Source organism: Desmodus rotundus, chromosome 1 (genome assembly GCF_022682495.2).
Source record: "Desmodus rotundus isolate HL8 chromosome 1, HLdesRot8A.1, whole genome shotgun sequence".
Lineage (NCBI taxonomy): Eukaryota > Metazoa > Chordata > Mammalia > Chiroptera > Phyllostomidae > Desmodus > Desmodus rotundus.
Window position 1 is genome coordinate 32,188,484 of NC_071387.1, and position 19,914 is coordinate 32,208,397.

The 19,914-nt window shown below is 52.2% G+C and overlaps 3 protein-coding genes across 9 annotated transcripts; 1 reads left to right on the top strand and 2 right to left on the bottom strand.

Moving 5' to 3' along the window:
* The first annotated feature begins 582 nt into the window (after positions 1–582).
* Positions 583–2,943, top strand: CCL27 (C-C motif chemokine ligand 27). Its single transcript, XM_024560234.3, has 3 exons — positions 583–2,302; positions 2,447–2,579; positions 2,774–2,943. The coding sequence occupies exons 1-3, from the start codon at positions 2,233–2,235 to the stop codon at positions 2,916–2,918; spliced, it is 348 nt and encodes a 115-aa protein (XP_024416002.1). The 5' UTR covers positions 583–2,232; the 3' UTR covers positions 2,919–2,943.
* Positions 2,944–3,034: 91 nt separating this feature from the next.
* Positions 3,035–12,697, bottom strand: IL11RA (interleukin 11 receptor subunit alpha). 5 transcript variants are annotated; one of them, XM_024560231.3, is made up of 13 exons: positions 11,288–11,373; positions 8,190–8,289; positions 7,839–7,899; positions 6,943–7,109; positions 6,689–6,803; positions 6,506–6,538; positions 6,254–6,420; positions 5,549–5,712; positions 4,525–4,729; positions 4,115–4,234; positions 3,906–4,002; positions 3,579–3,661; positions 3,035–3,380 (listed from the first exon to the last, which is right to left on the bottom strand). In XM_024560231.3, exons 2-13 carry the CDS (start codon positions 8,287–8,289, stop codon positions 3,364–3,366), a joined length of 1,329 nt encoding a protein of 442 aa, XP_024415999.2. In that variant the 5' UTR covers positions 11,288–11,373; the 3' UTR covers positions 3,035–3,363. The 5 variants fall into 5 exon arrangements, with proteins under 5 accessions (XP_024415999.2, XP_045051155.2, XP_045051154.2 ...); XM_045195220.2 differs by lacking the exon at positions 11,288–11,373 and adding an exon at positions 11,229–11,248; XM_045195219.2 differs by lacking the exon at positions 11,288–11,373 and adding an exon at positions 9,507–9,589.
* Positions 12,698–13,013: 316 nt separating this feature from the next.
* Positions 13,014–16,290, bottom strand: GALT (galactose-1-phosphate uridylyltransferase). Of its 3 annotated transcripts, none has more exons than XM_045195222.2 (11): positions 16,139–16,290; positions 15,672–15,841; positions 15,366–15,441; positions 15,228–15,276; positions 14,973–15,102; positions 14,763–14,819; positions 14,474–14,596; positions 14,069–14,201; positions 13,883–13,966; positions 13,451–13,593; positions 13,014–13,192 (listed from the first exon to the last, which is right to left on the bottom strand). In XM_045195222.2, the coding sequence occupies exons 1-11, from the start codon at positions 16,218–16,220 to the stop codon at positions 13,112–13,114; spliced, it is 1,128 nt and encodes a 375-aa protein (XP_045051157.1). In that variant the 5' UTR covers positions 16,221–16,290; the 3' UTR covers positions 13,014–13,111. The 3 variants fall into 3 exon arrangements, with proteins under 3 accessions (XP_045051157.1, XP_024415849.1, XP_045051158.1); XM_024560081.3 differs by having other exon boundaries at positions 13,451–13,605; XM_045195223.3 differs by having other exon boundaries at positions 13,451–13,605; positions 16,059–16,285.
* Positions 16,291–19,914: the final 3,624 nt, after the last annotated feature.

The following is a 19,914-nucleotide window of genomic DNA, read 5'->3' on the forward strand; positions in this document are numbered from 1 at the left end:
GAACCCAAGGCCACTGTTCCCTGTCCTCCCTTTCTGTCTTGTCACCCGGTCGACCCACTATCTTCTAAACTCAGGGCCAGGGACTCCAGTGAGCCTTTCAGTTAGGGACTTGCTCCAGAACCAAAAAGAGCACCAAAGGATTAAGTTAAAGGACAGCCCAGTTTGTGGGTTGGGAGCAAATCTAACTTTCAGCTTGGGGCTGCCCCTGCCACAGCAGGTTGTGGCTGAGGAGACTTAGCCCTATCTGTGGAGAAGCCAAAGGGAAGAGATGGGTGCATACCCGGAAGAAGTCATTTCTTGCCTTCTCAGGTCTCTGGGCTGACCGGTTTAGGAGAGACCACAAAGTGTGTGGCAAACAGACAGCTGATGGAGATCTGTGACAAGACAATGGCACCTCAATTTCTGCACCTAAGCTCTGGGGCACAAATCCAGACTGGAGGGTGGGAGAGACCCTAAGGGCTCTTATACTAGAAGTTCAAGATGTCTCTGGGTTGTGGCCACCTTCAAAAATGGATTCAGGTTCTTGAGCCATTTATCACAATGTCTACATCAAGAACACTATCAAAAGTGTATTACCCTATCCAGCCCTGGGCCTATACCTCACCAGGAAACTGTCAGAATTCCTGAGTATCCCCAAGTGAAACTCCAGGGAAGGGCCTTCAAGCCTCACCCTGGACAGGAGGGAGAAGCTCCAGTGGTTCAGTCTGAGAGGTGGAGAGGTGGACTAGTTTTTACTCTTGGAACTGATGGTCCCTCCTGATTGTTACAGCATTCCTGCAGTAGAACAAGATGCCTGGCAAAGGTGTGAGTCCCTATCTCAAGAGAAGTTCTGACCCATAGGCTGTGGAAGGCACCCGTGCCAACAACCAGATAAGAACTTGATTACTGGGTTATGACTCAGTTTACATTTCAAACACAGAGCAGCACTTGGGGGATGAAATCCCCAAACCAGGAGTGAGAAATTCTTCAAGGTGTCAGGGGCACTAAATTAAGCAGCTTGCCCCTGTCCTGGCAGTTCCTAGCTTCCTGAAAATAACAGGAAGAGGAGCTTTGTGCTGGGGCACTGCGGGCGAGAGGAAGAGGGGAGTGAGGGCTGGGTATAGGATTAGGAGAGAAGGGACTGGAAATAGGTGGGAGGTTGGGCTTTAGCAAGGAGATACCCTGCAGAGGGTGTAGGGGTGGTTAATGGGTACTACTGAACCTGAGTGGGGGAGGGCAGTGTTCCTCCAGGCCCACAGTGGAGAGAGACTGGAATTTGCATAGAACAAAAGAGAAGTAATTGAGCTCTTTACTCTGATGTCTCAATAAGCCAGGGACTGAGCCAGAAAATTCCAGGCCCCTTTTAGCAAGAAGCTGGCATTTCTGGGACAGGACAAGGCAAAAACCAAAAGATAAGATTTCTTGGTTCTTTTATCTGTTTGATAGCAACCTGGCACCAAAAAACTTTTATCTTCCTTCATCTGCCCTCCCTACCTACTCCACCCTCCCTCCCTGTCTCAGTTTCCCAGGGAGAGCAGCCCCCACCTCAGCATCTCTAAGCTACTCTCAATACCACCAAAAAGGGCCTTCCCCAGCTTCTCTGAATGTGACTGGCCCCAGGCAAGACTGCCTCAGCCAGAAGTGCCTGCTTTAGGGACCCATTCCCATCAATTTTTCCAGATAAAACAAGCAGGTTAGGGCAGGAAGTGTGATGGGGAAAATGAAAGCAAGTTGGTGCTGGCTTGCCCTCTGCTCCACCCCAGCCACAATACCCTCATCAGAATTTGTGTGTGCTAGTATGATTGGAATATTGTGGAAATAACTGCGGGAGTGACTTGAGCATAACCAGGGCTGTATGATTCTGTCCATGGTTGTCTGACCATGTGAGGGTGATCAAGTGGCTGAGGTATGACTATGAATGTGTAGCTATGGGTACATGAGTATGGATGTCCATCCCTGGATACCACTGAGGATCCTTGGCTGCCCTTATTCAGTCACTGTATCTTCAGGCCCCACATCCTGCACTACCCCTCCCCGCCGCTTCTCTGCCCAGGGCTTAGGAGTCCATGGGAAATGGCAATCCCAAAAGAGGAAGGGGTCTGTGGCACAGGTATCTGTAGCAACTAGGGCCCAGGAATGTCACAGGATGAGCAATACATCTTTACCTGTCTCTGAGTCACCTGGTGCCCCAGGCAAAAGGCACCCACATAAAAGGTAGGGAGCAGACAGAAGGAACTATCCAGGCTGAGCAGCATGAAGGGTCCCTCACCCACCATCAGCCTTCTGCTGCTACTGTTGCTTCTGACCCCAGAATCTGCAGCAGGTGAGTGCTTGGGGGCCTAGAAGGCCAGGGATCTGGGTTAATGAGATGGAGGGAAAGGGGGCCCAGGAAGTCCAGCTTCCAGCTGTCTGCTGGAGGTATTTTGGGTCTGGAACCATTTGAACATGTGGCCCCATTATTCACTAGCCGTGCTACTGCCGTCCAGCACTACCTGCTGTACTCAGCTCTACCGACAGCCACTGTCAAACACGCTACTGAGGAAGGTCACCCGGGTGGAACTGCAGGAGGCTGATAGAGACTGTCACCCCCGGGCTTCTGTGTGAGCCCTGCCCCTGCCCCTGATGCAGACCTATGACTCTGGCCTCAGTCCCAATCCCTGATGCAGATCCCACCTCCAACCCCAACTGATAATTCTGATGCCAACTTAGGTTGTCCTCTAGCCTCTACCCCTAATTCCTGGACCCTAACCTAATATCCAAACTACACCGTAGCTTTGGATCTTTCCTTTCCCAGGCTTCACTTGTCTCGACGCAGTGTCTGCATCCACCCCCAGAACCTCAGCCTGGCTCGCTGGTTTGAACGCCAAGGGAGGAAGCTCCAGGGGACTCTGTCCAACCTGAATTCTGGGCTGGTAGGGAAAGTGGGCCGGGACCCCTAATAGCCAAAATAATAAAGCAGTATTGAACAACGGTCTCTGGTTGTGATCTCCAAATTCTATGCATTCTCCTGTGAGCCCTGAGTCTGAAGCTGGGAGACACGTCAATAAACAGAAGAACCTCCACATTCTCTTTATTCACACCTTCACAACCAGGGGCAAGGCTAAGAGTCAAGGACCCACACATACTCCCCAGGTACCTACATACATACATACATACATATAGAGAACACATGTTCCCTGCCTCACATACACACATCTACACACAATCTGCTGGTAAACTGGCAAGTTTGGAACACAGTCTCATAGAAATGGGCTCCAAAAAAACTTCAGCTGAGACACCTGCCCTCATGAGGCTCCACTGTCCTGTCTGGGTTCTATCTGTCCATCCATCCACACCAGCAAGACAGAGTTACAGGTGAAATTAGCTGAAGCCTTCCTGGGTCCTCTACAGGTTTGGGGCTCCTAGAAAAAACAGATGGCAAATCAAGCAGCAGGAGATAGTAGGACTGGATATTGGCCTAGATACCCTGAGTATGAGGGAGGAGACCCAGCTCCGATGCCCAATACCCTCAGGATGACTGGGGTCTTTGGCTCTTAACCCAGACACCTAAGATGAGAGCGCACATCTCCCAGTTCAAACCTCCTGGAAGTCCTACTCACCTGGAAGCTTGTCCACTGGAATCATCGGGGCCAAGAACCCAGGCTTTTGGGGTCCATCCTTCCCATCTGGTCTCAATCTCAGCCTGGAGCAAAAAGGCAGCTGTTTTCCTGACAATGTGGAGCAACCCAGTCTCCTCCAAAAGCATTTATTAGTAAAGGGTCAGAAGAGGAATCAGTGAGAATCATGAAGTTGAGCAGAAGAAGGGAAAGTCGTTCCAGAATCAGATATGTTCAGTGGGAAGTCATGACGGGTGAGCAAGGATTTGATCTATGGTTAGCAGTGTCTATGTGGGATCAGAGGCTGAGACACCAATGACAGTAACTTACCAGAGCCCCAGTGCCAGGGCTCCAGCTGCCAATCCCAGGAGAGAGAAGATTCCCAAAGATGCTATCACAGCCACCTGCTCCAGGGGGTCCCTGTGAACTGAGGGGGAGGGTCACATGCCACTGTGAGAATGAGCCTGACCAACTCAGTGCCCCCTTCTCTCTGAGACTTTCCCATCCTCTGCCACCTTTGCCCATCTACCCCAGCTCACCAAGTGGCTGTGGGTCTGGCAAGAGGGAGGGCCTTGGGGGAGCAGGGCTGTCTGCCAGAGGCTCCTCCACCAACTGCATGTGTGGCTGACTCTCAGCTGGTATCTCCTTTGGTAGAGGCCCTGAAGAGAGGCAAGACATGAGGAGAATTGTCCACATGGGGTGGGGCAGAGGCCAGGACCTGCCTGGCAAAGCCAGGGCCTGGCTTGGACATGAGGCACCTAGGAAGTGGAGCCTGAAAGGGCAGGGCCAGTTTCTAGAGATGTAGTAGGGGTGGAGGCTGAAGGGCAGGGCTTAAGCTAGGACAGGGCTGCAGGCATCCAAGGCTAAAGCCTGGGACAGCAATTGCCAGGCCTGTGTGGGTGGAGCATGTGCCGTGGAGCATGTGCTGCGCAGCCCTGTTCGTGCTAACCTGTCCAGCTGATCAATGCCGAGGGATGGGGCCTCTGCTCTTTCCCTTGGCTTTGTCTCTCACCAGTGCTCGGAGTCCCCCAGGCCTCGGGGCTCCAGGCGCTCCAGGTGCCAGCATCCAGAAAGTCCCGGGCACTGACCCGCACAGCATGGGGCAGCCCAGCCACAGCATCTGTGATCACCTCCTCTAACCCAGCCGGCTCCACCTGGCAGGGAAGATGATTCATCACCATCACTAAGTTATCCAAGTTGTAAGTGCTGACCTTACCTGTCCCCCAGCCCCAGTCTGCAAATAGCACCCCTGCCTCCCTATCCTGTCCCTATAAGCCTGACAGAATCACCTGGGCCTCAGGTAGGGTGACCGGGGTCAGGTGTACACCTAGTGTTTGGAAGACAAAAGTACATAGTGGTTACACAGAGAGGCTGTGCTGTCAGACTGCCTGGGTTCAGATCCTACTGGGTAACCTCGGGCTCCTCTGTGCCTCAATTTCTTCATTGGTAAAACAGAGGTGAAAACACCTAAACAGGACAATACATGTACAGTGTGTAGCCCAGTGCCTGGTATGCAGACAGTACTCAGCAAATACTGATTATTAGCTGAGGCAGCCACTCCCCAGACGTGACGCAGCCCATCTCTGAATCTCCAGAGGTGGGAATTCACTAATATCGTTATCTGAGTATGAGTGTTTTGTGTCTGGGTATTTGAGGATGTGCCTCTGGGTGAAAGACGCTTCTTTTCCAATTTTAGTACGTGTGCTGCTGAAGCGAGCATGACACTTCTTTTCCTAGAAAGGTCGTTTGCAAAAAACCACTGCTGTCTTCCCACAGATAGGCTTACATCAGAGTTACACAGCCCCACAGGGCCAAGGCTTGGTCTGCTAGTCCCTGCTGCAATCCCAGCACCAATGGAGATGTGACAAGGCTTCAATGATCTGCCAGTGCCAGAATCCATGCAGACCACTCAGGAACAGAAAAACCAGAGACAGGACCCACAGCCCCAAGTTGGGACACACTCCAGGCCTTACCGTGGACCAGGCAGGATGCTGCACTGGACGGTACTGCAGCCGGAACTTGAGCAGGAAGTGGGGCTGACGGGGCCAGGAGGCAGGGTACGTCCAGCTGGCACGCAGGCGGCGGGGGTAACCAGGTACTGACTCTACCCGTAGTCCCTGGGGCGGGTCAGGACGCACTGAGGGTAGCAGAGATACAAAGTCAGGGCTCAAGACCTGTCTGTCATCCTTATTATAAAGGAAGCTGAGATCTGGGGACATGTTTTTGAACGGTTTATTGAGTGGATTAACGAGGGATTCTGCTTTCTATCCAAGGAAGAAAATGAGTTAGCCCAAATTGGAGCCACAGCTTTAGAGCCCCATCCCATGCACAGATCAAGGGGAAGGAAAGGCCAATAAGGGCTTCCATTGGATGAGGAAGACTTTAGATATGGCTGCCTTCAGCAAGGGCCTCTAAGCAGAGGCAGCTCTGGGGCTAGGCAGCCAAGATGGACTTATAGGGAGAGGGTCGTAGCAGCAGCCTCTAGAGGTTGAGGTAACCCTGCCTCCTGGGTTCTGATCTCTTTGGCTTCTTAGTCTCCACAGGGGCCATCTGTGTGCCGAAATGGGGGTGTATGTTGGGAGGAAACTGTTTGGGAACTCTAGGGAGGTCTGTACTCTGGAGTCTGTGTGGACTCTCTGTGATGGGGATTTGGGGAAACTCTAGGGGTGGGTACTCACAGATGCTCTGCAAGCTCACATCCAGCAGGCGTGTGCTGGCCCCCAGGGGGTTCACCTCAGTCACATTGATCCGGTACTGGCTCCAGAACTCTGCCCCATGGACCACACAGCATGCAGCCCCTGGGGGGTCCTGTAGGCATGGCCAGGGCCCTGTAGATGGACTCATCCTAGGAGAGAGGATGTGGTCTTGGGCTTTGGAAATACTCATTGTTGCATCCAGCTAGAGCCCCCAGGCTCTCCTTCACATCCTACCTCTGGCCATCAGCTCCTGGCACTGTCTTCTTCCTGGTAGGGAGGGAGTCATCTAAGGTCAAAAGGAAAAAAGGGTCCTCCCTCTCTTTAAGGACTTCCTCAAGACCTTCCTCCCAGCCTCCTACCCCACACTTTGCCTGCACACCCAAATGTATAGACCTACGCACCCCATCATGCACACACCTGTAGGAAGTGAGGTAGCGGGTGGGTAAACCGCTGACCTGGCTGGGACTCCAAGTGCAGGAGAAGTTCTCGTAGTCAGCTGCTCGGCAGGAGACAACAGGGCGGGCTGGGGGGTCTAGAGGCAGAGGGTACAGCTGGAGACTGAGAAGCCCCCAGTCTTCCCATTTCAGAGGGCTTATTGTTACTTAGGACCTTAATTCCCTCAAGAGCCCCATGTCTCAGCATTGCCAACCAATACTCCCTCCCCAACTCACAGCCCAGCTGCAGGGTCACCATGCCAACTGCACCATCCAGGGTCCGGCAGACGTAGGTGCCCTCATCAGTGCTGTCTGCCCGGGCTAGGACCAGTTCATGCCCCAGCCCAGAGTCAGGTCCTTGGAGCAGCCTTGTCTCCCCATCCCGAAACCAAGACACGGGGGCCCTGGGGTGAGAAAAAGTGATGATAGACAGAGGGAAGGTTTAAAGTATAAGTCAGGCCACAGCTCTCCACTGGCTTCTCACTGTACTTGCAATTAAACCCAAACTCCTTGTGCTGATTCACAAAGCCCCTAGCAATGATGCCCTTGCCTTCCATTCCTTCTTCAGCACCTCCCTCTCCCCACTCACCTACTGCACTCCTATCTGTCGTTAATCTTCTTCCTGTTTAAGAGTGTCGAGGTCATTTCCACTGACGGCATTTGCACTGACCTTTGTCAGGAATGCTTCCACCTCAACCTGTGCTTGCCTGCTGCCTCCCTGACCTTCACAAATCAGAGAGGTCTTTCCTGATTACCAAAAAAAAGGAACCACTCAGTTATCCTCTCCCAGGGCACTCTCTTTTGATTTTCTGCCCTGCAGGTATTACTACCTGGCAAGATTCTTATTTGCTTATTGTCAGTCTGCCCCATCAGGATATGAGCTCCCTGAGGCCTGACATCTTGCCTGGCTTGTGCATTGCTGTATGCCGGGGCCTAGAACAGACCAGTTACTTAGCAGTTGCTCAATACATGTTGGGTGAGATTTTCTGCTGAATAAAGATGGTTTGAAGATTAGGACAGATAGAGAGGTGAGTATTACAGGCACAGGGGACAAGGACAGGAGGGGTATGAGGACCGGGTAAGGTCAAGAAAGGGTCATGAGTGTCATCCCAACGGGCAGGTGGGGCACTTACCCAGCAGTCACTCCAGGGCAACAGAGCGTCATCGGCCTTCCAGGCTGCCCATACTGGACCCCTGTAGAGGGCACTTCTGAGGGCAGGCTCTTCCTTTCCCTCTCCCCAAAACCCCACTTTGTAAGAGTGACGGGGTAAGGAGTAGACTTTTAAGCCCTGGGTAGGATTATTGGGTCAGAGTATCACGTTATAATTTGGAGACAGAGATCAGAGGACAGGGTAGAGGGGATGTTGCCAGGTTGGATTCAGAGGTAGGGAGGGGGCTGGTGTCACAGTTAGATATGGTGTGGGGGCCAAAGTGAGGGTGGCGAGTCACAAGTTAGAGTTGGGGTCGTACATCAGGGTTCTCACCTGGGGGGCCCCAGGCCTGGGGGCAGGAGGAGGAGGCAGACACCAGGGCTGCAGCCACCGCCACCAGGACCCTGCTCAGCCCTGAGCAGCTGCTGCTCATCTGTAGGGAGAGAGGCATTGTTAGCAATCCCCCATCCCCAAGGCGGGAGGCTAAAGCCTGCCTCCTTCTCTTCTAAACTGGGGCTTTCTGGAAGGCAAACAGAGGTAACAAGTAGGGTAAGAATATCAGAATTCACTGGGGGATCTTGTCTAAGTTCCCCCTTTCCACTACACACCCCCATGCTGTGTGCACACGTGCACACACACACAGACTGCTGTGCGCACGCATGCACATAAACACATGCACCCGCACACTCTCCATCTCAGCCCTGGGCTTAGGGCCCAGAACAAAAGCCGGAGGCGACAGACTGTGCCAGCACCACCCCCCTGCACCACCCTTGGCGCCCACCCCTGGCACCAAGTGCCAACACCAGCTCAGTCATTTGTATTAACTCCTCCAATCCAGCTGTTGGGAATCCTGGTGTCCACCTGGTCCAGTGCTAATCATTGCCTCTGACTGCCCTGAGGCAGCCCTCATCACCCTGGAGCTGTCATGGTGGGTCTAAGCCCACGCTGTACTCCCACCATGGGGCCTAGCTCTGCTCTGGCTGCCAAGCCTCTTCTTGCCTGGGCCTGCCTGGCTCCTTGCTCTGGCTCCTTGGGCCACACATCTGGGCCGATATTGGAGTCTTGTTGGTCTCCAGCCTATGAGGCTGGATGGGACTAGGGTGCAGGCTGAGGCTGTAGAGTTAAGCAGATCCAGATGCCCTGGCTGCTGCCAGAGGCTAGGGGCAGGCGGGGAGCCAGCAGATGGAGACAGGGTGGCGGGGAAGGGAGAGGAGGGTGAGAGGAGCTGGGATTCTGCAGGGACGGGGGCCTGGGTTGGGGTCCACAGGACCAGGAGATGCTCAGAGATCAAGACTGGGAGGAGGTGGGGGCTCAGTGAGGTGAAGGCTGAGCTGGGGCAGCAGGAACTCAGGAAGGCAGAGGAAGTAACCAACCATGTGTGTATGGGGTTTGGAGGGGGCTAGGAGAGTGCTAGGAGAGCGGGGTTCTGGATGGAGGAAAGCAGAAGGAAGGAGTGGGGAAGTGACATCGGGACAGGAGAAGGGGCAGAGGGAGACAAGGCCCTGCTAGATGAGGCTTCAGAAGAGGAAGAGGAAGTACAGACCCCTACCCAGGAGAAAACAGGGGCCTCCATGTATCTGAGTCTGTTGAATGTCTAGTGGCTCTCCCCTGGCCCCCCAGCCACATTTACCCTGCTCAGCCCCACCCTACCTCGGTGATCCCAGTGGCTAAGTGTCCATGGCCTCCAAGACTTCCTCCCACCAGCTACAGAACCCGTCTCAGCTCCACAGTTCTGAGACCCCAGAATCATCCCTTCCTCCCCCTTCCCTGCCCCCGCCCCTCTGAGCCCTGGAGCTCAGCCACTCATAGCCAAGCCCCCTCCCCCCTCCTCCTTCCTCCCCCCTCCATTCTCCTCCCTCCTCCCCTCCCACCCTCCTCCCACCCAAGGCTCTGGGAAGGGAAGAGGCCTCCCCCCAGTCTGGAAAGGAAGCCACAGGCACAACTAGGGCCAGCGAGAGGGAAAGGAGGGCTGCTTATGTCCCTATCAGTGATAGACTCCCTACGTTTTCCACACAGCCAAACACAGCCAGTCACGGGTGGACTCACTAGGCACGGTCAACAAAAAGATACTCTCCTTGAACAAACACGGACACAATCAAGTGAAAAAGTCAGATACATACTCATGCTCCCACTGTTTTCACTCCCCAGCAAAGATTTCCTTAGGGCACAGCTGGCTCTGTTCTGAGGGGAAGGGAGGCCCCAGGTTGGGGGATATAAAGAAAAGCCAGAGTCCAGTTTCCCTCCCCTGGATGTTCCAGCCATTTCTCACCTCCCCCTCCACTCTTTGGGCCCCAGCACCAGGAAATGCCTTCAGTCCCTTGGTGCCAGATACACAAGACCCACACTTACCCTCAGACACACACTCCCAGATACAGCCACTCACAGTCACACCAATATCCTCAGATATCCTCACTCAGACTCAGACACTTACATTTACACATACCCATACACTCACACAGTCACACACGCACTGAGCACAACACCTCTGGGATGGGATCATAACACTTCCTAAAAGCAACTCCTTATGGTGGTTTAAGCCCCATCTTCCAGGGAGCTCTTATCATGGCAGATCCTGCATCTCATCACTGTTACAGGATGACAGGTAGCCAAAAAGACAAAGGGGAAGAGGGGAGCCAGGCATAGCAGTACAGAGAGAGACAGAGGCGCAGCACACCTGAGGGGCAGAACTGAAAAGCAGATACGCATGTATCTGGGGAGACAACTGTGAAGAGACACAGAGAGCCACAGCTCTAGGAAGACGGTAGGAGGGAGAGAAAAAGAAATATAGGAAAACTGAGTCAGACAGGAAAACAGAAAATAAGAAGCAGTACACCAGTGATGGGGATTCTGGAGCACAGAAAGGAGGGGAAGCCAAGGGTGCTGGGCCAGTCCCATTGGCTATTGAAGTGGGACCCCCAGATATAAACACAGCGCCACTCCCACACAATCTCACAGTTAGGACACAGGACACAGACGTAGTACAAGTCTCACTCTTGCTCTACTACTAAAGTCACACACTGGCGTACACAAACCCAGCCACCCACTCTCACACTGACAGAAACGATCTTAAACCCCAAAGAGACCTTCCAAAAACATTCCCTGATGTGGTCACAGGCCCTCTCACACACACAAACATACCAACACAATCTCTCTCCAAAAACTGCACGTGACACATACACACATAATCCTTGCACAGCCGCATGCACAATGACACACTTAGCACATTAGCTAACAGTTGCAACAAATGACAGTTGCAGAGCCTCACAGACATCACACACACAAACGCACACACGCACACACACACGGCCTCACAGCCACACTCACACTCACACTGACAGTCCGTCAGTCACTGAGCCCTGCATGGTACACTACCCTGCCGGGCCCTCTCCTGGCAAGGCTTCCTCGTGCACACCCACAGGCCCAGGTCTCACCTTCCGCGGCCTCCGCCGCCAGCGCCCTCCGCCCTCTGCCCCGGCCTCTACACCCTCCTGCCCTGGGGCCCCGACGTGGGGGTGGCTCCGCCCAGGCACCAATGGAAGGAGGGGTGAAATAGGGGAGGGGAGGGGGGAGGCCCATTGGAGCCTCCAACTGCCAATCACCTCCTCCCCCACCTCTGCCGGACACTTCCTGTCCTGTCCGGGATTGAGGAGGCTGTTAGGGGACAGAGCCCGGGGCTGGATTCTTGAGTACTTGCCCGAAGGCCTGCCCTCCTGGAACAGCAGGACTGGAATCTGTCAGGCCCCTCCCTCAACTTATTGTCCACAAAGAAAGCCTTAAGTTCAGTGGCTCAGGAGCCAATGGACAGGTGACTGGACAAGCTGAAGATGCCCGAGTCCAAATAAGGAAGAATGGTGTAGGACAGTGGTTCTCAAACTTGGCTGGACATTGTGGTTTTAAAACTGCCAAGCCAAACTCAAAAACAATTAAATCAGAGGTTTAATCTGGAGGTTTAAATCTGGAGGTTAGACCTAAGCATCGTTATTGTTTAAAATTCCGCACATGATTCCAAAGTGCAGCCAAATCAAAGCTGTAGGGTTAGGCGTGTGTGTGTGTGTGTGTGTGTGTGTGTGTGCCCCCTAAGAAACAAACACCCATCCAGGGTTCTCACCCATTCTCCAGCCACTGGGGGCTTAAGGAAGACACGTGTACCATGTCTGTCTGAGCTCCTTCCAGACCAGGGCAATACTCCAAGTCTCAGGTCCTTTTCCCCCAGGGTTTCAAGAAAAAAAGAATTCTGGACTGGAAGGCAGGTAGCCAAGGTTCTCCTGGGCCAGGTCACCACTATCTGGCCTTGGTGTGATTTCCCTCCAAGAGACTCAACTCCCTTAAGAGAAGAATGGAAACAAACAGCATTCTGTCCATCCTTGCATTGTTCACCAGCCCTGTCCTCACCTAATAAAGTCTGGAGGACACTAGGTGGCGTCAAGTCTCCAGGTTGCAAGGCCAGTTGTTCCCACACAGTAACAGTCTTACCAAGGAAACAGGTCCAGAGGGGTGAGGGTAGACCTAGGGTCACTCCAAGAATCATCCCATCCTCCAGTCCCCGGGGCTCCTCACTCTGGCAGCCCCTTTCCTGTCAGAGCTGTTTTTTGCCTGGTGCAATGGCTGAGACACAGGGGCAACAGAGGTGTGTAGAGCCTGCGCATACATGCTTGGTAGTCTGGAGGAGGCAAGGACACAAAGCCATGTACACGTTCCCTACCCACTCCTTCAGCCCCTGTGGGATGGAGCAGAGCCAAGCTGCAGCCACTCACAAAGCCAGGGTTCTGGCCAGCAGCCCAGGGTCTGGCCACTGACCACTGGGACCAGGATCCTGTTCACCCGCTCCCCACCAAACCTTCGGGCCCAGGCTTGGTGAGCCGACACTCTAGGGGTGGTGGTGAGGTGGCCTCTGGCCTTCTCCAAAGCCTCAGCCACAAACGAGAACACAGTATTTTTTATCATTTTCTTAAACTGAGATGCCTTTGTTACTCTAGGAGTAAGAGAATCTATGGATGAGACATAACCCTGAGTATTAATTTTGTTCAGAGATTTAGAGAGGAAGATTTTCATCCTTAAGTTTTTGCACATCAAGAGGCAAAGAAAAGTTGTGGCTGGAGTTGTACCTTTAGCCGTTATCCCGACACCTGAGGGTCACACTCCTCTGGCATTAGAATATGTGATTAAAGTTTGGGAAGCACAGTTTTATTGATTCCACAACTGCCCAAACCCTACACCCTGGTTCTCTCAGGCAGAAGGCCCTGGGGTCAGCGGGGTCAGGCAGTGGCTGCTGTCTCGCTGTCCTTCTGTCCCAGGCGGTAATGAACCTCAGGAAGTGTTCTTAGTCTCTCTGCAGCCTGAAAGGGAATAGGGAAGGTAAGAGCTGCCCAGAATGGTGGTATAGACTTTTGAGTGCCTAGGAGACACTGAGGGAGGGCTTGTGGGACCAGGAGGCTGGTGATAAGAACCACTGGAATAACCAGAGAATGAAGGAGTTGAGCAGCTCCTGAGTCCTTAGGAATGCCCAGGTTATGGGGGTTCTCAGGGTCATGATTGTTGGGATCCTTCAAGAAAATGGGAGAGAAAAGGGGACCCAGAGTGCTCTGGGTCCTGACCTGCTCAGGAGTGAGGTCCCTCTGAGCCTGGGCAAGCATTTCATAGCCAACCATGAATTTCCGAACAGTGGCAGAGCGCAGGAGTGGAGGGTAGTAATGAGCATGTAGCTGCCAGTGGTCCCAGTTGGCTCCGGCCTCTGATCCTGTGGGAGCCCCTGACAAGAAGGAAGAGATGGCTGGAGATGGCTCTTTCTTAGTTCTGCAGCCCAGCCCCTATCCCCCAACCAGGCTAGACACCTGAAAACTACATTTCCCAGCATTCTCTCCCAGAGAGCAGACCAGGCATCGGAAAGCATATTTTTACCAAGTCCCTGCTCCACCCTCAGTCCCAGCGGCCCTGCTCTGGACACTTCCCCCAACAAGAGTTCAAAGGCTTGTCACAAGAGCCCAAAAATGATGCTAGGGCTAGATACGGTGCTCAAAAAGCCTCACCGTGCCAGCCCATGGTGTAAGGAAAGGATGTCTCAAATAGGTTGTCATACTTGGTCAAGAGCTTCTTCATGATGAGGGCGAGATCTAGAATCAAATCCTGACTCTCAGCCTGGGGCCTACATATTGGCCCTACCAGAGTAACCCCCATCCAGAGGCTGGCCCCAAAGTCCCAGCTGGGAGACTCACCATCACGCTCAGCAGGGGTCAGCTCAGGCAGCCGCAGAACGTGCCGACGGGGCAGCAGCAGTGTTTGGAAGGGCCATACTGCCCAGAAGGGGACCAGCACTAACCAGTGCTCACTGGTTAGGACCAGACGTTCCTGAGCAGACCAAATGGAGATGAGACCATCCAGGCAGGTGTTGGGGGTCAGCAAATAAGCAAGGAGGCAGAAGAAAAAGAGGTACCCAGAATCTGGCTTCTCACCACCTTCCTCATTACCACCCAGTACAAGTCACCATTACTTTTCCTTCAGATCACTGCTATAGCCTCCCAGCAAGTCTCTCTGCTGCTCTCCCTCCACCCTTCCTCACACGCCTCTCTTTTGGGGTGAGATTAGGGATTCCTTGGGAACAGGACCTAGCTTCCTCCCACCTTCCTGAGCAGCTCCTGGTGGCCATATTCCATTAACAGGGGCTCTCTATGCCGACTCTGATAGGCCCGCTGAGATTTCTCCTCACGCTGGGCCATATCTGGCAGGAAACTGCTGGCCCACACCTGTCAAGGAGAAGGAGGAGAGAAAAAAAGGCAGGACATTCTTCACCTCCAAGCCTCCACATCACTAGTATATTCCCTCTGTCCCATCTCTTACTCCAGGTCCCCTCTCCACAGTGCTGGCTTAAGACTCAATCTAGAAATGCACCGGAGCCCCTGACACACCTACCTGGCAGTGGGGGTGGGGGTTGGAACAGCCCATCATGGCTCCTTTGTTTTCAAAGATCTATCAGGTGGTGGGGGAGGAGGAGGGAGCTTTAGTAGCCAAAAGACCCCAAGTCAACCCTTCCAAACCACACCCTGTGGAAATAGGAATGCCAATTCCCAGAACCAAAGCTGCACCACCCCCTCATCCAGGGGAGTGGGCAACCTCACAGACCTGCACCCAAGGGTACTGGGCACCCAGGTCCTCTGTGACTGAGGCCCACACATCGATGACAGCACGAATCTCAGGGATTGACATGAGTGGCAGCGTCACATCCGACCAGGGGTGGAAGCACAAGACCTTACTAAGTAGTGAGGGAGGGAGGGATGACAGAAATACAGGGCTTGGATGTGCTAGGGGCAGGGCCCAACCCCAGTGCTTGGTCTAGGACCTGGGTTGAAGGTTACAGGAGAAGAAATCCATAGTTACCAAACACCTCGGGCAGCCTCTGCTTGGAAAAGAGGGTGATCACTGGGTCCTGAAATAAAGGGGTATCACTCTCTGCAACAGAAGTCCCCATAAGAGGTCCAGCCTCCCTTCCCCCAACAGCAGCTAGAGCCAGGTTACCTGGATTGGGGGCATCAGGCTGCAGAGCTGGGAAGTCGTTGTCAAATAGGAAAGTGCCATCATAGTGGGGGTTCACCTACAGACAAGGATGGGCTAGAAGCATTCACTGCCCCATGCCACCAGGCATCCGGTGGGCTTCAATGGCTGCACAGCCTACAAGAGGCTGAAGATGGCCCGCTCTGGGGTCAAAAAGACTTGATGAGATATGATCCAGACGGAGGTCCACTACTCTGTGGGTGAGGGACAGCTCTAAGCGGGAGCTACTTCCCCTGGTCCATCCTGCAGTTGCAGGCTCTAAAGGCTTACCTCTCCATTGGCCCGTGTGGCCCCAGGACACAGAGGGTTGTGGGGGTCGTGGCGAGGCACTGTCTCCAGGAGCGAGGGCTCTACTTGCCCCTGCCAGGGCCGCTTCATGCGGTGAGCTGACACCAGCACCCACTCATCCTGTAGCGGGTTGTAGCGGATATGCTGATGCTCTGGGGACAAAGAGTCAAGATCAGTCAGCAAACTTTCCTGCCCACCCCTCCAATGGGTCTCATCCACCAGCAGGCTCAAGCTCGGAGGCACCCCCTCGACCCCGTCTGGCTCAGGAGCTAAGGGACCCCGCTTGGGCGTTCCCAGCGCCAATTAGCCTGCAACCCATCACGGGTGTGTCTCTTCGGGGCTCGGGCCTGACCGGGTGGGCGCGCAGACCTGGGGATACGGACGACAACGTCCTAAGGAAGGAGGACTCGGCTCCGCGTCCCAGCGAGTCCCGGCCACCCTAAAGTTACCGCTCGCTTGGAAGGTCCTGGCGGTGGCGTCCTCCTCTGACGCCTGCTGGCGCCGCTCAGGACCCGATCCACTGCACGACATGAGGCCACCTTAAGGGATCTTCTGGAGCTTCTACCCCGCTGTCTCTGCCCCTCCGCTTCTATCCAGCCCCGCCCAGCCTCCGGATGATTGGCTAGACACCAACACGTGACTGTTTGAGAGGCCTACCGGCACACCTGGGGGCGGGGCTCATGACGACCTAGCATTATAGGGGGTGACTTTGGTGATTACCCTGGAAAAAAGTATCTGTAAAGGCTGCCTATTGCAGATCCCTGGGGTCCAGAAAGGTTACAAGATTTCTCTACTGCTTTCAAAACTTATAGGCAAGGAGGGGCTGGAAAGGAGTATTTGAAGTCATGAAAGGCAAGGACCTACATCCAAGATTACTCTATCCAGCAAAGCTTTCATTTAGAATGGAAGGACAAATAAAGTGCTTGCCAGATAAGGTCAAGTTAAAGGAGTTCATCATCACCAAGCCCTTATTATATGAAATGTTAAAGGGACTTATCTAAGAAATAGAAGATCAAAAACTATGAACAATAAAATGACAACAAACTCACAACTATCAACAACTGACCCTAAAAAGCAAAAACAAAGCAAACAACCAGAACAGGAACAGAATCACAGAAATGGAGATCACATGGAGGGTTATCGGGGGGGGGGGGGGGGGGGGGGGCGAGAATGGGGGGAAAAAGTACAGGGAATAAGAAGCATAATTGGTAGGCATAAAATAGACAGGGGGAGGTCAAGAATAGTATAGGAAATAGAGAATCCAAAGAACTTATATGTATGACCCATGGACATGAACTAAGGTTAGGGGGATGTTGGAGTGTGAGGAGGTGCAGGGTGGTGGGGGAAGAAAGGGGAGAAAAAAAATAGGACAACTCTAATAGTGTAATCAATAAAATATACTTTAAAAAAAGATTACTGCTTTCAGTCATTTGCTTGGTCATTTGTTCAGCAAATATTTACTGATTTTCTACCCTGTGCCAGGCACCTGGGCTCCACGTGATGCAAAGGGATGCCCCTGTGTGCACAAGTCAGGCATGGCCTCTGCTGCCCTGGAGCTCACATTTTGGGGCAAAGTAAGACTATAACCCTGGATCCACAATCACCTCACTTACCTACTCAGTGGCCATGGTGGAAGAGAGACAAACTTGGGGGTGAGGGGTGATCTGCTTCAGCTGAACCCTGGCCTCAAGTATTACTTGGAGGAGTGGGTAACTACACTGTAACTATTGCCACCAGTCAGCAGAAACAGGTTTGGGAAAATAGAGCTAAGTAACTGTGAATGAAAAGGAAGCTAGGTAATAAAGCTGGCAAGGTCATGGTTGGGGGCGGGGGTAGATGGCACATGGCAGTGACTGAAAGTAACTACACAAGATGGTCTGATCACAAGTTCCTAACTGGACAGTTCATGGAGGGCAGTCATGTCCCAGACCTACAAATACCTAAAGGTTGATATTTACCTTAAGTGAGCTCTGTCCATTGTCCTTATGCATCTAGGATAATAAACCTTTGAAATGTCAGGGTAATTGTCTTTTCTAAACCCCTTGAAAGCACAGCCACAGGCACTGGAGCACAAGACCAACAAACCCTTTATTGCTGTCTTGTTCCCGGAATACCATCTCCATGTACTGCAAATGTTAATTATTAACTGTCCTGTGCTCAGGAATGTAAAAGAAGTATGTGTTTCTCCTTTTTGCTTTTTATCCAGTCCTAGGGATTTCCCCACTTTGCTTTCTCCTGCCTCCTTAATCTATCACCAATGGAGTTAATGTAGCTTCCTCACATTTCCTCCTTGGATTCTAAAGGCACAAAAGGAACTGCAAAACTGCCATTCCCTGGAGCATTTCTCAATCCATTGAGATCTTGCTTCCAGGCATATCCTAAAATTTGACTCAAATAAACTCTTATAAAACTTTTCTACAGGTTTGGACATTCTTTCGTTGACATAACCATATTCCTCTTTCTCTCTGTCTCTCATATGCACACACCGAAAGCACACACAAGAAGTGGGTGGAGTAAGAGGGCTATAAGAACTCTGAAAACGCGGGAAAGACAAGACTCTCGGTAGCTCTAGCCACCGTCTTGTGGAATCAGGGGTGTTTACACACCCCCTTCCCTTCTCCAACATTTCCTTGGATCAAACCAATTGGCTAACATTAGAATACAGTTCAAATTAATTCCTCCCCTGGCACTTTTAAAGACATCTAAATATTGTGTCTGAACATCTTCCCCATTTACAGTGGGAAACAGAGGCCTCAAGTTCACCCAAGGGAAATAGAGGACAAGTGGCCAAGCTAGGATTTGAACTCAAATTTCCAGTCTCTTTCCATTGCTTTGAAATGCCTCTGAGACTTTGATGACACTGAAGAAAAATGTTGAACTAGAAGCAGGGCAGTAGCAGGGAGGCCCCTTCCCCCAAGCCAGACCAGGCCAAGCCAGGCGTCTTTGCAGCTCATGCAAAAACTAGCCCTGGCCAGGTAGCCCTGTTAGTTAGAGCATCATCCCAATACACCAAAGTTGCAGGTTCGATCCTCAGTCAAGGCACAAGAATCAACCAATGAATGCATAAATGAGTGGTACAACAAATTGATCTCTCTCTCTCTCTCTCTCTCTAATCAGTTAAAAAAAATACTGGGTCATTGGTCATTAACCTAATCTCTGCCCTAGATCTCTCTGACTGGAATCTGAAGAGACCACAAGATAGGGGGCAGGGAACAGGGAACTGAGAAATGGGGGGCAGGGGTTACCAGTTTGCTGGTGGCTCATGGTGGGGAAGAAGGGAGGATAGAAGGTCTCTCTTCTACTGTCTCAGCTGTTTTTATTGTCAGAGTGGCTGGATTTCAGAGGCATCCCCATTTTCTCAAGAACACCAGTGCTTCAGTGTCATTCCCAGGGTCATGCCAACTAACTCCCGACCCCTTCCCAAACATCTCTTCTGGACTATCACCAAAACTCTCCTTTTCATGTGTCTCCCCAAGGTCACTTTCTGGGGGAAGAAGAGAATAGCTGAGACAGGGCTACCCAGCCCTTTCCCTCAAAGATCCCAGAGGTGTGATTTCTTCTCCGACATCTAGGGAAGGTGTCTGTGACCCCCAATACCTTAATCCCTGTCCTTAAACCTTCTTAAGGCTGTGGAATGTATTTTCCTCTGCCCTTCTAGGTTCTTCAGGTTGATCTAATAAGCAAGTCAACAAGAGACAGATTAACAAGAGAAAATAACCGAATTTAACTACATAAGGACATATGACATGAGAGACTCAGACAACCCTGTATACGATACAGGTTCAGAGACCATTACAATGAGGTCTATATGGCATTTTGAACTAAGGGTGAAGTAAGGTACCTTGGGGCTTCAGAGGGGAGGAGGGTCATTGCAGAATAAGGGCAGATGTTCAGGAATTAGAAGCTTGCCCTGCCATACAGATAGGTCATGACAAGTTATTTCCGGTAATAAGTCTTATTATGGGCAAGGCCCTGAATTTTATTCTTTAAGGAAGAGGTCAAAGTTTTTCATGAGCCCACAGGGTCTCAATTACCTTCAGTTCAAAATAATTCACGGACCAAAGTGGCATATCTTGGGAAGTCCTGTTCTGGACCCTTTCAAGGCCAAAGGACAATTTTGGGTTTTGTTTGTTTTTAAATAATGTATGCTGAAGACACTTTCTAAAAGACCGAATAGGGGAGCTAGAGGCCTACGTGGTCCCAGAGGGCTCTGCCTGGACCAGGG

What these genes read in the sequence shown, in the direction of transcription:
- CCL27 (XM_024560234.3), top strand. Translation starts at nt 2,233, where the DNA reads ATGAAGGGTCCCTCACCCACCATCAGCCTTCTGCTGCTACTGTTGCTT. An exon ending in GACCCCAGAATCTGCAGCAG is followed by an intron (nt 2,303 to 2,446) that starts GTGAGTGCTTGG and finishes ATTATTCACTAG; the next exon opens with CCGTGCTACTGCCGTCCAGC. An exon ending in TGTCACCCCCGGGCTTCTGT is followed by an intron (nt 2,580 to 2,773) that starts GTGAGCCCTGCC and finishes TTCCTTTCCCAG; the next exon opens with GCTTCACTTGTCTCGACGCA.
- IL11RA (XM_024560231.3), bottom strand. Translation starts at nt 8,289, where the DNA reads ATGAGCAGCAGCTGCTCAGGGCTGAGCAGGGTCCTGGTGGCGGTGGCT. An exon ending in TGCCCTGGAGTGACTGCTGG is followed by an intron (nt 7,110 to 7,838) that starts GTAAGTGCCCCA and finishes TTCTCACCCCAG; the next exon opens with GGCCCCCGTGTCTTGGTTTC. An exon ending in GCCAGACCCACAGCCACTTG is followed by an intron (nt 4,003 to 4,114) that starts GTGAGCTGGGGT and finishes CCTCCCCCTCAG; the next exon opens with TTCACAGGGACCCCCTGGAG.
- GALT (XM_024560081.3), bottom strand. Translation starts at nt 16,220, where the DNA reads ATGTCGTGCAGTGGATCGGGTCCTGAGCGGCGCCAGCAGGCGTCAGAG. An exon ending in ACCAGGAGCTGCTCAGGAAG is followed by an intron (nt 14,202 to 14,473) that starts GTGGGAGGAAGC and finishes TGGTCTGCTCAG; the next exon opens with GAACGTCTGGTCCTAACCAG. An exon ending in GACCCCTGCTGAGCGTGATG is followed by an intron (nt 13,967 to 14,068) that starts GTGAGTCTCCCA and finishes ATTTGATTCTAG; the next exon opens with ATCTCGCCCTCATCATGAAG.